Source organism: Anolis carolinensis, chromosome 5 (assembly GCF_035594765.1).
Source record: "Anolis carolinensis isolate JA03-04 chromosome 5, rAnoCar3.1.pri, whole genome shotgun sequence".
NCBI classification, from domain to species: domain Eukaryota; kingdom Metazoa; phylum Chordata; class Lepidosauria; order Squamata; family Dactyloidae; genus Anolis; species Anolis carolinensis.
Window position 1 is genome coordinate 84,580,372 of NC_085845.1, and position 13,180 is coordinate 84,593,551.

General features: G+C 38.8%; 1 protein-coding gene across 2 annotated transcripts in view; it reads right to left on the minus strand.

Moving 5' to 3' along the window:
* lhfpl3 (LHFPL tetraspan subfamily member 3) overlaps positions 1–13,180 on the minus strand; it is a 291,185-nt gene that overhangs the window by 33,054 nt on the left and 244,951 nt on the right. Inside the window, exon 3 of one of the 2 annotated variants that reach the window (XM_008111545.3) lies at positions 11,311–11,358. The exons of the other annotated variant lie outside the window; for it this stretch is intronic. Coding sequence (XP_008109752.1) covers positions 11,342–11,358 — 17 coding nt within the window. The 3' untranslated portion in view covers positions 11,311–11,341. The remainder of the gene's footprint in view (positions 1–11,310; positions 11,359–13,180) is intronic. 2 annotated transcript variants of the gene reach the window in all.

Below are 13,180 nucleotides of genomic sequence, written 5' to 3' on the forward strand. Positions count from 1 at the left end.
TGAATTACACATGGGATATTCATTCTCAAGCTCGCAGTTGGGTTCCCTCTGCCAAGTAGCTTTGGGAAAATGAAAAGAACTTCAGCCTAGAGGCTAGAATTCAGACTGCAAGTATATATGGTGCTATACAGTATTTCTTCCTCAGATAAAATGGTGCAGTTGACCAGGGAGCAAAAGAAACTGACTGGAAAATCAAAGTCTGTCATGGTGGACAGCAGTGAGACACTGGGAAGATAACTGCTAAAATTATTTGTTGCATCCTTTGACAAGATAATTAGTGAAGAATTACAGACATAGTCCTGAGTGAGGGTACCTGGGGAAAGGGTGGCAAGGCATAGAATTATGGGGCGGCATACAGGGAGTGTACCACCCCCCTGCTAAGCCAGCTCCACTGGCTGCCGATATGCTACCGAGCCCAATTCAAAGTGCTGGTCTTGACCTATAAAGCCCTAAATGGTTCTGGCCCAATTTACTTATCCGAACGTATCTCCTCATATGAGCCAGCTAGATCCCTAAGATTATCTGGAGAGGCCCTGCTCTCGGTCCCACCTGCCTCGCAGGTGCGGCTGGTGGGAACGAGGGACAGGGCCTTCTCGGTGGTGGCTCCCCGGCTGTGGAACACCCTCCCCACAAATATCCGACAAGCCCCAACTCTTCTGGGTTTCAGAAAGGCTGTGAAAACATGGCTGTGTGCACAAGCTTTTAATGAGTAATATGATAACGTCGACATGGTCAGATTGAAGGCTGAAGCATGAGGTTTTTAGACAAATGGATCTAATTTACTTATGTTTTAATTTTTATAATGTATTTTAATGATGTATTTTTATAGTTTTAATTGATTATATGTACTGTTTTTTGTTTTATTATTATGTTCTTGGCATTAAATGTTGCCAACTGTGTAAGCCTCCCTGAGTCCCCCCGGGTGAGAAGGGCGGGGTATAAATTCTGGAAATAAATAAATAAATAATAAATAGAATTAGACACAGCATTGCGGAGTACACCTAGTGAGGAACCTGCTCCGACAATTCTGGGATCAGACTTCATGCTGTGGCATTCAATACAAATGTAGAGTGGAAAGCACATGGAAGTGAGAACACTGTCATCTTGCTGGTCCTGTTTTTGAGAGCACAGTCTCTAGTTCAAATCCAGGAGGGCCTCTAGTTTAACAGTGATGCTTGGGCCCAATGATTCCCTTGTTGTCATCATAAGGATATAAGAAGAGACCTGCTGGATTAGACGAAAGACCTATGAGTCCAACATTCTTCTCACCTAATGGCAATTAGTTGCCAATCGGAAGTCTACCAGCAATTCAAGAGCACATCTGCGCCATATCTGTCTCTCACTTAATATGTGATATATGGCTATCTTTTGCAATGATCAATTTATGTTGGCAGCCATTATGTGACAGTGAATTCTCCAATTTAATACATAATTTATGAAGATGCATTTCCTTGAAGCTCCTACCATTCAATGGTTTCAACATTATGTGGGAGAAAACTATTTCTCCACATCAGGCATACATAAGTGCATACCTCTATTATAACTCATCTTTCTCCCTCCACTTTTAACCACCTAAAGGTGAATCTTTCTTTGTAAACAATGCACAGTTTTCCAGAACATTTTGTTTACTCCATCCTTCAGTATTTTCCGCCTTTACAACATCCTTCTTCATGTATAAGGACCAGAATCGTGCTCAATTTATTTTAGATGTGGTCAGCCATGGATATGTATAAAGGTAGTATCTAACTGGTTTTATTTTTTATTTCTTTTCTAAATGTGCCAAGAATAGGATTAGTTTTTTAAGAGCAACTGCATCACTGGTGTCTCAGACACTTTTGGGGTAATTCGTGGGCGTTACGGCCAAAACCTTTCATGACCTTGGATATCTCACACCTTTTGATCTTCTAAATTGGATCTTCCTTACAGGATTGTGAATATAACATACACTTGATGAATAAGGTTGAGATATAACCATGCTAACTAACATAAAGACTTATTTTCAAAAATATCTAAATCAAACATAAAAAATATCATGTTTCAGATTCACCTGCAGAGATCCTCAGGCTTACCAGTGGAGCTAAATATTACCACTTAATGTGAAATGATTGGCCATAGATGTTTTAAAATATTCCTGTTTCTCAGAGTAAAGCATATGCATTTAGCTCTGTGAATAATAATACTTTAAAAAATATCATCCTGAAATACTAATTGCTACAAACATGGAAACTCTTAATACCACATCTAGTTTCTACATTTTAATTTTGGAACATCTTCTATTCTGTTGAGAACATTTTCTTGAAGAATTATCAGGAGTCACTTACGAATTAGAGATGATGTAACACATTGCTATTGCTGGTCAGAGCAGTATTTGAAATTCACAAATCTAGGATAAGCCACTACTGGGGAAGCATACATTATACAAAATATCACATATCTTGCAATTCTGCTTGAAAGTTTATTCTCAGCAGAAAACATCTGAAGAAAAAGAAGTATTTCACAGTTAAATAAGAAAAAAGGCTTTCACAGTTAAAGAGACTGTCTAGAGCCACAATAAGTTATGATCTTCTGATAAAGATGAAATCTTTAAGTATGAAACATTTCATATTTATATAATCTTTCACAATTGGAGGAAAAACAGTATTTACCATAACAGAAATATTCTACAAGATTGCACCCAATGTTACTAATCTCTACTGACATCTACATACAAATATATTTTAATTTTGGACCATTAATACCGGCTTTTCTGTGGATCACTTTGTTCTATTGAGACAGCAATGTCTTAAGCGATCTATGGACTTAATACTGACCAGCACCTAATACAAATTTGTTTCTTCAACAGATGCTCTATTGGTGTATACCTATACATGTGTTGTCAATTTGATTAATTAATATTTACTTTTTTATTTAGCTTCTTTTTTAATTATTGAAACAGTAATGCCTTAAAAGATCTACTGGCTTATTACTGGCCAACACTTAATGCAAACATGCTTCTTCATCCAAGTCACACTGCTATATGGAAACATGGAACTGGAACCAATTATCTATTACAACTTTCTAAGGTCGAATGGTTAGCTTTCAAGACTGGAGAGATCCAGGGTCATGTTACTTGAAGACTTTGGGCCAGTTGCAGTTTGTCAGTCTAACCTACTTCAGAATAAAACTGAAGTGATAATGAAGAGAAACCATAGCTTTCAGTTTCCAGAATGAAAGGAAGGACAGAAATGTAAAGTGTAATAACACTACAAGGAAACAGAATGTCACATTGTCCATTACACATTATTGTTATGGATACCTTGTTGATAAGGATGCAAAATGTGGTGCTTCCCATTTCTTTTTCATGCAAAAGCAGCAGCAAATAGCATACATGATCCACATACCTATGTGTACACTGGCAGGACCTAATGGGACAAGGAACGTGGCATGTAGACCCATGCTGGATCTTTTCAAAAAGCCATGCAGTGCGATTATTAAAAACAATGGCATTATTTCTATTCAGAGTTTTCTTCTCTTAGTGATTTCCCCATTCAGCAATAGATACAACTTCTCAAATCATATCATCTCCACTGAGTTTTGTTTTACAGCAGCGGCTAAAACAGATTGGACAAAATGGCTCTCCAGCTTTTTTCAATTATTTGTCCCTAGTACTTTTGATTTACCTCTGAAGATGTCCTTGGGCACAAATAAGGTGCCAGCAATATTATTTCCTCCTGCCTAGTAGAACCAAGAACAAGAATTCCTTAGAGAGTCAGGTGTTCTTATCCACACAATAGCTTTAGGCATTCAGGAAGTCTATTGGAGTTTTCCAAACATACTGAATTTAACAGCAGATGGCAGCTTCTGCAGACCTGATAGACATATCCATTTCCTTTCTTTGCTGGCTGAGCCAAGGAATTACATTTAGCTGACATTGCTCCTCTGAATTCTAGGAGGTCTATGATCTGAGGAATCCTATTACATCTCAGAAACAAGGAGAAATATAATTTAAAAACTAAAGATGAAAGGAATCATGGGATACATCATTGTGAATGAACAGGCAATTGAAGATGCAAGTATAGGTAGACCTCACCGCAAATAAGTTTCATTCAATACAGCGAGGCTTACGTCCAAGACAGCAGATATAGGATGGTGATGCAAATGGAGCTTGGGGGCAACAGACCCTGGTGTTTCAGCACAGAATTAACTTACTCAGACCTCACGAATTTGAATATCTATGTCTTAGCATAGATATGCGGTATATTGCTCTTCAATGACATGACCATGATTTTGAGACTAAGGTATTTCCTGGGTTGGCACTGAGGTTGTTTTTGGAGGCTAATTCCTAAGCAAAGTCCTTTGGGATCATAGCAGAAGTGCAGCTATGACATTGATCCCCAACTAAAAATGTTGCCCTCGCCATGAAATCTTCCTCCAATTTTCACATTTCTAGGCATTGGAGATAATGAAATTTTAATTCCCTTGGTCACCTGGCTTCCTTTTTATTTTGAACAACTTAATTGTATTTCTAAATGCCCACATGAAATTTTAAGTTAAGGCAAAGTTGGAAATTTGGCACCTGAAAGAAAAAAACAAACATGTGGAAGAATGTTTATTTGGGAGGAGGCAATGGCCATATCCCCCTGTCCCATAGCTACATTTTTGAATGACATTATGGAACACTCTTCTTATAGAGGGTTCTCAACCACTCATGATGGCATCTTTTCAGATTGATTTTTTTAATTTTCCCAAGTGGTTTTTTTAAAAAAAGACTTACACAGTTGGCCCTCCACATCTACGGATTCTGCATTCATGGATTCAAACATGTATTGAAAATATTTAAAAAACAGAACAAAAGACAAACCTTGATTTTGCCTTTGCATATAAGGAACACCATTTTACTTCACCACTGTATGTAACGGGCAGGGAGAATCCATAGACTTCTGGAACTGAGTGAGCAGATACCAAAGGCACACTGGATTATGTTGGTTTTTTGATGAACTCAGTGTGTTGTCTATTACATGTGTGAGTGTGTATGTGTGTGTGAGTGTGTGTGAGAGAGACTGCCTTCAAGTTATCTCCCAACTTTTGGCAACCTCATATATTTCACAGAGTCTTTTTAGTAATGGAAATTGTCTTGCTAGTTCCCTCTTCTGAAATAGCTGGCATTTGTTGGCGGTTTCACATCTGTTATAGTATATTTTATCCTAACATATTTATAATCTATCATAATACAAATATAAATAAAATTAGATTATGTGATACATTGATACAATTATATTATATCAATGTGTCATGTTTCAGAGTGGTACAATGTTTACTCGATTCTAATGCTCACTTTTTTTTTGACCAAATTACCTTCCCAAAATTAGGGTGTGCATTAGATTTGGTAAATGCCTTTTTGGGTTTCAGGGTTTTGAAAATTGAAGTGCGCATTAGATTCAATGGAGCATTAGACTCGAGTGAATATGGGTATATATCAGGGGTGGGTAAAATGCAGTTCTGGAGTTATATTCAGGGAATACATCCTCAAGGGTGTTTTTGCAGCCCTTTAACCCGCCATATTTCCTGCATTACTTTTTCTCTAGCTAAAAAGGGGGGCAAAATTCCTTTTCTGTCTCCATGTTTGAAAAAGATTACAGGGATACCACATTTCATTCTTTAATACTCTAAAATGTTTTGAAAGTCAGAATGTATCTTCTGGTCACATGGAGGAGGCATTCTGGGTATCTTGGTGCCTCTCTCCCTCAAAGATCCCAGGGCTGAAAAAAGCCACACATTCACTGAAGATGTCCACTTTATATGTTGAACCAGATCTTACCCTGAGAAAGCTTTTTGAAGGGTGCCAATGAGATTTTCTGGACCTGTTTGGCTTTTGGGGCATTGGTCTCTTTGTCAGGGGTCATCTTAGAATTGCACAATGGGTTGGGAATCTTCCTATCACAGTCCTGGCACAGCTGAAATATGTCTAGGTTATTGCCATTTATTTCCTAAATTCTACCACTCTGTTGGCTTTTCAGCCCTGCCTCATCTTTTTGGTTCTGAAGAAGTATTTGATCATCACAACTTCCGACTGTTATTCATAGCCAATTCTGACAAAGTTTCCCTCAAACCATATAGCTGGAATGGAAAACATATGGCCTTCTAAAGGCTGTTGGATTCCATCATCTTTCACTATTTGTATATTTTCCTGATGACAATTATAGCCCAACATCTGAAGAGCCATACATCCACCTCTGCCTTGGTCATTGTATAATGATTTAGATAGAAGTGCTAAGCATTGTTGTTAGTCATGCCATTAAAAGGGGCAAACATGGCACAAGCGTTATTACATGCTACTAAACACTAATTTAAGTGACTGTACAAAATGTCTTATTCTGTATTATGCCCAACCCAAAAACAGATAATAGAGACTATTGAGCCCAGGATGCTCAATGGCAAAAGTGAAAAGCAGTTGGAAAAAAGGAAAACCTCACTACAGGTAGACTGAGTCAATGAAAGAGCTGTGGCTCTGAGTCCCCTTCTATACTGCCATAAAATCCAGATTATCAAATCAGATAATCCACATTATTACCTATTATTTACCTAGACATGCTTTGAACTGGATTATGTGAGTCTACATTGCCATATAATCCAGCTCAAAGTAGATAATCTGGATTTTATATGGCTGTGTAGAAGGGGGCTGAGTTTTCAAGACTGGAGCAAAACAACCAATGACCAGGGATCTTCGAGGTCATTCACAAGGTTGCTGTAAGTCAAATTCAGATTGACAGCAAATTACAACAATTAATTTCCAATTCAAAGATTAAACTGTGTCTAAATTTTTTATTTCCAAAAATGTCCTATTAGTCAGTCATTGGATTTCATTTCATGCATCTACTGATTCATATGACACGTTCTGTACAAGATCTTCTTGAATCTGTTCTAATAAGGCAACGCCCCGTCAATCTAGGTTCCTGCTGCTTCTCCAAACCCATCAGCATATTCAGGAAAACAAAGTGACTGCCTGTGCAAGAATGTACAGAATACATGCTCCTCTAGATCAAAAGTCCAGCATACTACTGCCTTATCTCCTTTTAAAAAATAAAATAAAGAGCAGAGAGAAATGTCTTCAATATTAGAGTACTTGAATGATAACCAAATGGAAAATGCAATACGTAGATATCAGCTAGTTTCTACAGCATGCACATCACTGCAGTATTACATCAAGTCACATGCAATTAATTGCTAGCTTAATTTATTTTCAGGGCAATAAAATGCTGACTGTTCTGGTTTTTTTCTTCTGCCTCCTCCTCTCATTAAGTTATGCTGACTGAACAGGGAAAATGACTAAAATAGGGAAGAAGTAATATTGTGTGGGGAGCCCCCAGTGCCGCAGCGGGCAACATTTCTGAGCTGCTGAACTTGTTGACCGAAAGGTCCGTGTTTTGAATCTGGGGAGCGGGGTGAACTCCCGCTGTTAGCCCCAGCTTCTGCCAACCTAGCAGTTTGAAAGCATGCAAATGTGAGTAGATCAATAGGCTGGAAGATAACAGTGCTCCATGTAGTCATGCCGGCCACGTGACCTTGGAGGTATCTACAGACAATGCCAGCTCTCTGGCTTAGAAATGGAGAGAAGCACCAACACCCAGTGTCTAGACTATACTTAATGTCAGGGGGAAACCTTTACCTTTACCTAATATTGTGTGGTCCTATGTTAAGAAACAGTTTTATTATCTCTGTCCTTTCTTGCCAAAAACAAAAGGCTATAAATTACATCTCCATACAGATTATTATTCTCTCTTGATGGGAAATAGATGTCTTGTCATTTGCTACAACTACTATTATTAGGACATTTTGTTGCTGGTCTTAAACACTATTTCATCAGAGAGCATAGTCCCTAAACAATTGAATTAAAATGCAAATCTGGAATTTTGGGGGGAATTTTTTAGTTCATGTGTGTATACAACATTAGTGATTTCAGTCTACCTTTGATATACCCAGGTACGCAAAGGATTTTGTAATAGGACTGTCCACACATAAATCTAAGGAGATGCCTTACTGCTGGCCTGCTAGCCTGTTTTCCAAGTGCAGTTTAACCTTTCTTTGACACAGTGGTTTACACCCATGCAGTATGTGCAGTTTTTCAACCACAGGCAGAACAGGCCAAGGAATGATTTGCTACCATATGAGTAAAGTGATACTAAATCAGAGTTCCTTTCAAAACATTTTTGGGACTACCACCTATCAGAACCCTCCTCCCACCATGATGACTGCAGTTTAGAAATGGTCCATTTTCTAAGCTTTGCACCAAATGCATTAACAGAAAGGTTGCCAGAATTTGGGCTTTTTAATTTTTTAATATATGCCAGTGATAATTAAGCCCTTTTCAACTTCTAGCTATACACCCAATGAAAATCCACCCTGCCATGTTGTAAACCTGGGGTGGGGAGCTGCCTCTGGGCACCTTAGTGCCAAGAGCCTACACCCCGCTATGTCTTCTTGAGGCATACCATATTATATCTCTATCACTTCTTCAGTTCTTTATTTGTATATCTCACCATTTATTTGCTGTGCATTTATATACTGTATGATGGGCATTGTAATGTGGATTTTACTTGCTTTAATACAAGCTTGTGGAATAAGCTGGCATTAGCTGAGAATGTGAATCTTTATTTGGTAGATTTATGAGGTAGCTGTGGGAATCTTCAGCAATCTCAAGGCTATTCTGATCAAAGAATGGTTAAAGTAGGGATTCCCAAACTAAGACCCATGGGCCGAATGTGATCCTCCAAGGTCACCCTCCCCCCCCCCCAAACTTTAGACTTAGGATTGCCCTAGGTCAGAAACGACTTGAAGGCACACAACAACAACAATCCTAAATCACTTGACTATCTCATCAGCCAAAAGCAATACCACATTTCTCATTGAAATACTGGTAAGTTTATGTTGGTTAAAATTGTTCTTTCATTTTAAATATTGTATTGTTCTTTCATTTTATTTGCTCCACAAATAAGGTATGTGCAATGTGCATAAGAATTCATTGATATTTTTTTTTCCAAACTATAGTCCGGTCCCCCAGCAGTCTGAGGGACCTTGAACTGGCACTCAGCTTTAAAACGTTTGAGGACTTCTGGGTTAAAGAGTAGGTTAGGGGATATTATGATTAATAGACCAATGGGGGAAAGCTATTAGAAGAGATACCTAAAGCCACAGCTTGACAAATGTGGTAAAAGTCCACATATTATTTGAATTGTGCTATCTATAAATATATGGTGCAATTGATATTCATTAGATTGACAAACGTCTGTGGTATAGTTTCCACATTGTCATCTTAAATAAAGTTTTACAATCGCTTGAGAACGTTGCTTTCTGAACTGAGTAACCCTATACTTGACATTTATGGGGGATATGAACAGTTGGGATGGGGGGGGGGATATGAACAGTTGGGGTGGGATTAATTTCACTAGGACTACAACTGAGGAAGGACAAAATAAGATTCCTGCCCATGAATCTCAACAGCTGCAGACTTGATAACCATAGGGAAGAGGAGGTATATTATTAAATGAATATTAATATTAAATAAATGAAATGTTTTCTAATGATGCATATTTTAGCATGATAGGTAGCTTGACCACCAGTCTGCCAAATGGATAAACTGGCCCTGAAAGCTTCCAATATGTCATGTACGTCTGCCCAGCTGTGTCACTCACAATCACTCAGATGGCAAATGCAACCACAACACAATATTCTGCTGACACATGACACTTGCAACAATTTCCTATGTTCTGACAATGTGTCTTGTGTGTGCCGTTGTGTTTTTAGTTAACAGAAATCCAGCATAACTGTGTGTTCTTCTTGCAGCTGCTGTGAAAAGCCCAACTGCATTTTGCTTCTTTCTGTTAATAGAGAGCAAAAAGGGGAATAGAACAAAGCGGCACAGCGCAGTGACCTGTCACCTTGAACAATCTGGTCTCAAATTACAGCTTGGGACACAATGAAAATGAGGTTGGCAGTTCCATTCCATTCCTCATTTGCAGATTTCACAGAATTGTGATGAGGTTTAATGGGAAAGGGAGCCTCCTCTCGAGAGAAAAATCAGGTTGGAAATTGGGAAAACGATGCAAGAATAAGAATGGTGCATGGGAGATGCAGCTTTGGCAAACAGAATAACTTTTTCTATACTCAACCCCTAATCTGTTTGATCATTGTATTAAAAGGTGCTCACTTGCAATGGTATGGGCTTACAAATCAAAACAAAAGCAAGGAGCTCACATGGATTGCCTGAGCACTATAAGAATAAAAAGGGTCAATAACTATGATTTCTGGGGAAAAGTTGCTTTTGAGACTTTTGGGTAAATCTTATGATTTAATTCAATGCTGCACTTTGGGAAGTGTTGAGACTTTCTTCCCCTGCAATTCTTTCCCACTTTGCTCCAGGACGTAGAAGGCCTGCTCTAAAAATTTTTCATAGCTTCTGAAAACGTTTCAGAGCATGTGGAAGGATACAGAAGGAAGGACAGAGGACATTTCCCCCTGTTTCTGCTGGTGTAAATACAGTACTGGATTCTTCATCATATAAGGTTTGCATGCCAAACATCATAGGTTCAGCTTCTAGCAGAGGTAATGCAAGGGGTAATGAGAAACCGCACTTGCTCCAGATCTGGACACAGTCAATGTTGGGCCTTCCACCTTCCTCACTAGACCATAATGTTTTTCAACACAGTTGTGGGTGGGTGCCCTGAGTAGTGCTATCTATATTGTTAAAATACAAAACAATTCCCATTGATAATCTCCACTATATTTGTAAAACATGATGACTCTAGGAATCTCCATTTTGCCACATGAAAGCTTTATGAACATTCCTGCATACTGACAGAAGCCTATTTGTTCGTCTAGACTGTGTGGTAGCACTACTGTCATAGAATAATCAGTTTGCAAAATAAAACTAAATGAACCCTTCCCCCGAGATGTAATGGCTACTGTGACACAACAACATGCCTGCAAATTAAATTAAATTAATACAAACCACGTAAAAAGGAGGAAAACACTAGTGTAATTTTATTTGTGTCACAATTATATGTTTCTTCAATGAAATAAATCCATTATACCTAAATAGGGAGAAAAAGCAGAAAGACTGTAACAACCAGTATTGGGCTAATATAAGGCTTGAAGGAAGAAACCCTTTTTTAAAATGAAAAGCTAGGCATAAAAACATTCATATTGCTGTTGAATGGGTTACTGGACATGCTGCTTGACTTACAGGATGACAGCAGAAAGCCATGCAGCACATTTTGGAAGAAGCACACACAACACCACACTGCATGTCCCAGAAGGAGCCATGCTGTCACTTACATTAGTCAGTTTCAGACTACCTTTCCTTGTTTTAAGCATTCCCATCATCTGCACAGGAGGGAAAAACAGAAGATAAAGAGATGAAAAAGGCACACTCAACAATTCTTATATCAATCAATCAATCAATCAATCAATCAATCAATCAATCAAGTAGACAAAAATATTTGTTGGTCAGTTTCTAGGACACTTTCCGCATTATGAGTAGTAGTATCCCACCAAGGACCAAAAGAGAGTAAATGCACACAGCTAAAAGTAAACATCCATGCCTGTCCTATTTCAGTGAACCTTCAACATGTCTTGTAGAATTGTCATATCAGTGTGCATTGCAAATATGTTAGTATAGCTGGTATATGTAATATGTAAATTCACATTTTAGGGACTCATCTGAGGAATTATTTGCATTGACAGTCCATGGCTCGTTTCCTGATATAAGAACCACAACCAGATAGAAAAGTGTGGATAAAAGAATGGCTGATTCAGCTCCCAGGGGCTACCATTTAGGACCTCATCACATCGATGAGGAGCAGTGGGGGGATTTGCCAGCCTCCTAGCTGAATTCGAGGGGCAGCAGGGCAATCCTGTCACCCCGTGCCCCGCCTTGCCTGGAGCGATGCTTCCCCATCACACATGGGGAAGCATTACTGTGCCCCCCCCCCCCCGCTGGCCCTATTGCTCCCTACAGAACACAAGAAGCCTCCCGTGTTCTGGGTGAAGCGTCATAGCACGCTTGTGCCACATCACTCTACAAAGCCTCACCAGAAATGATTATGTGTAGTGTGATAGGCGGCATGGGGCTCCGTAGATGAAGTGTGCAGAAAACATCTTACTACACTTGTGAAGATCCATGTGATAAAGTGGTTACTGTCTTTGGACAAAACAATTTGTGATGAGGTTTCAAATGATGCTAAACACAGGGTTAATAGGGAGAATTTGGCTTGTGTCCCATCCCAGTGGAGTCTGAGTGGCCAAACATATAGACCTACGATTTTTTTTTAATGCTAGGGGGAACTAGAGAGGTAAGCTTATCTGTTCTTTCCTCTTCTCTGGCTTGCTATTCACACATGCTTAGTAAGGGATTCTTATGAAGCTACTGCCTATTTGTTGTAAGTAGTCATACATGGTTATTATAAGATTGGCTTTTGCGGCTCAAGTTTATTGTATTGTTTATAGTAGACACGATGCTGAAACACAATCCTGAAAGTCCAGCCTTTCTTCACCATCATCCCAGTGATTGTGAAGGAAGACTTTTATCTAAACCAACAACAAGAAGGAAAGTTTCTGTGTTTGTCCAAAAAGAGATATCGTCATCAGAGACTTGTTACCTGAAGTATCTTGTACAGTCTTTTACTTTTTCACACTAAAAATGCTGGTTATCACTTGCAGGTTTTTGAGAGGTGAGTCGGTGAGCAGAACAGTCCTGCATTTGGAGACAATCCCTCAGTATGACAAAAATATGTACCTCCTCTGAAAGGAAGTGGTCACTATAATCTGTTTCTCTCTAGAGCTGAAAAGGCTATGCCTTTGAATTGCAGAACCCAGCTGTATGCCAAAAACTATATTTTCCATTCTCTGTTCCTTTGCTTGTCCTAATGATGTGCTTTTACACTAATAGGAGAAAGAATAAAGAGAAGGGAGGGCATTAAATGTATTTCTCAGAGATACTGTCTGGAATGCAGTTAACAAAAACTTTAAAATAGGGATATTAAATTAATGGGCAAATGTTATTCCTAGGAGAGGGAGAGGGTACCAAAAGAATGAAGCAAGCAAAAAGCAAGAGATGGTTGCATAATATTTTCCATGTAGCAAAAACAATGTTCCCAAGAACACTCCCACTAGCATTTTAAATGCTATGTCAGCAAAAGTAGCACAA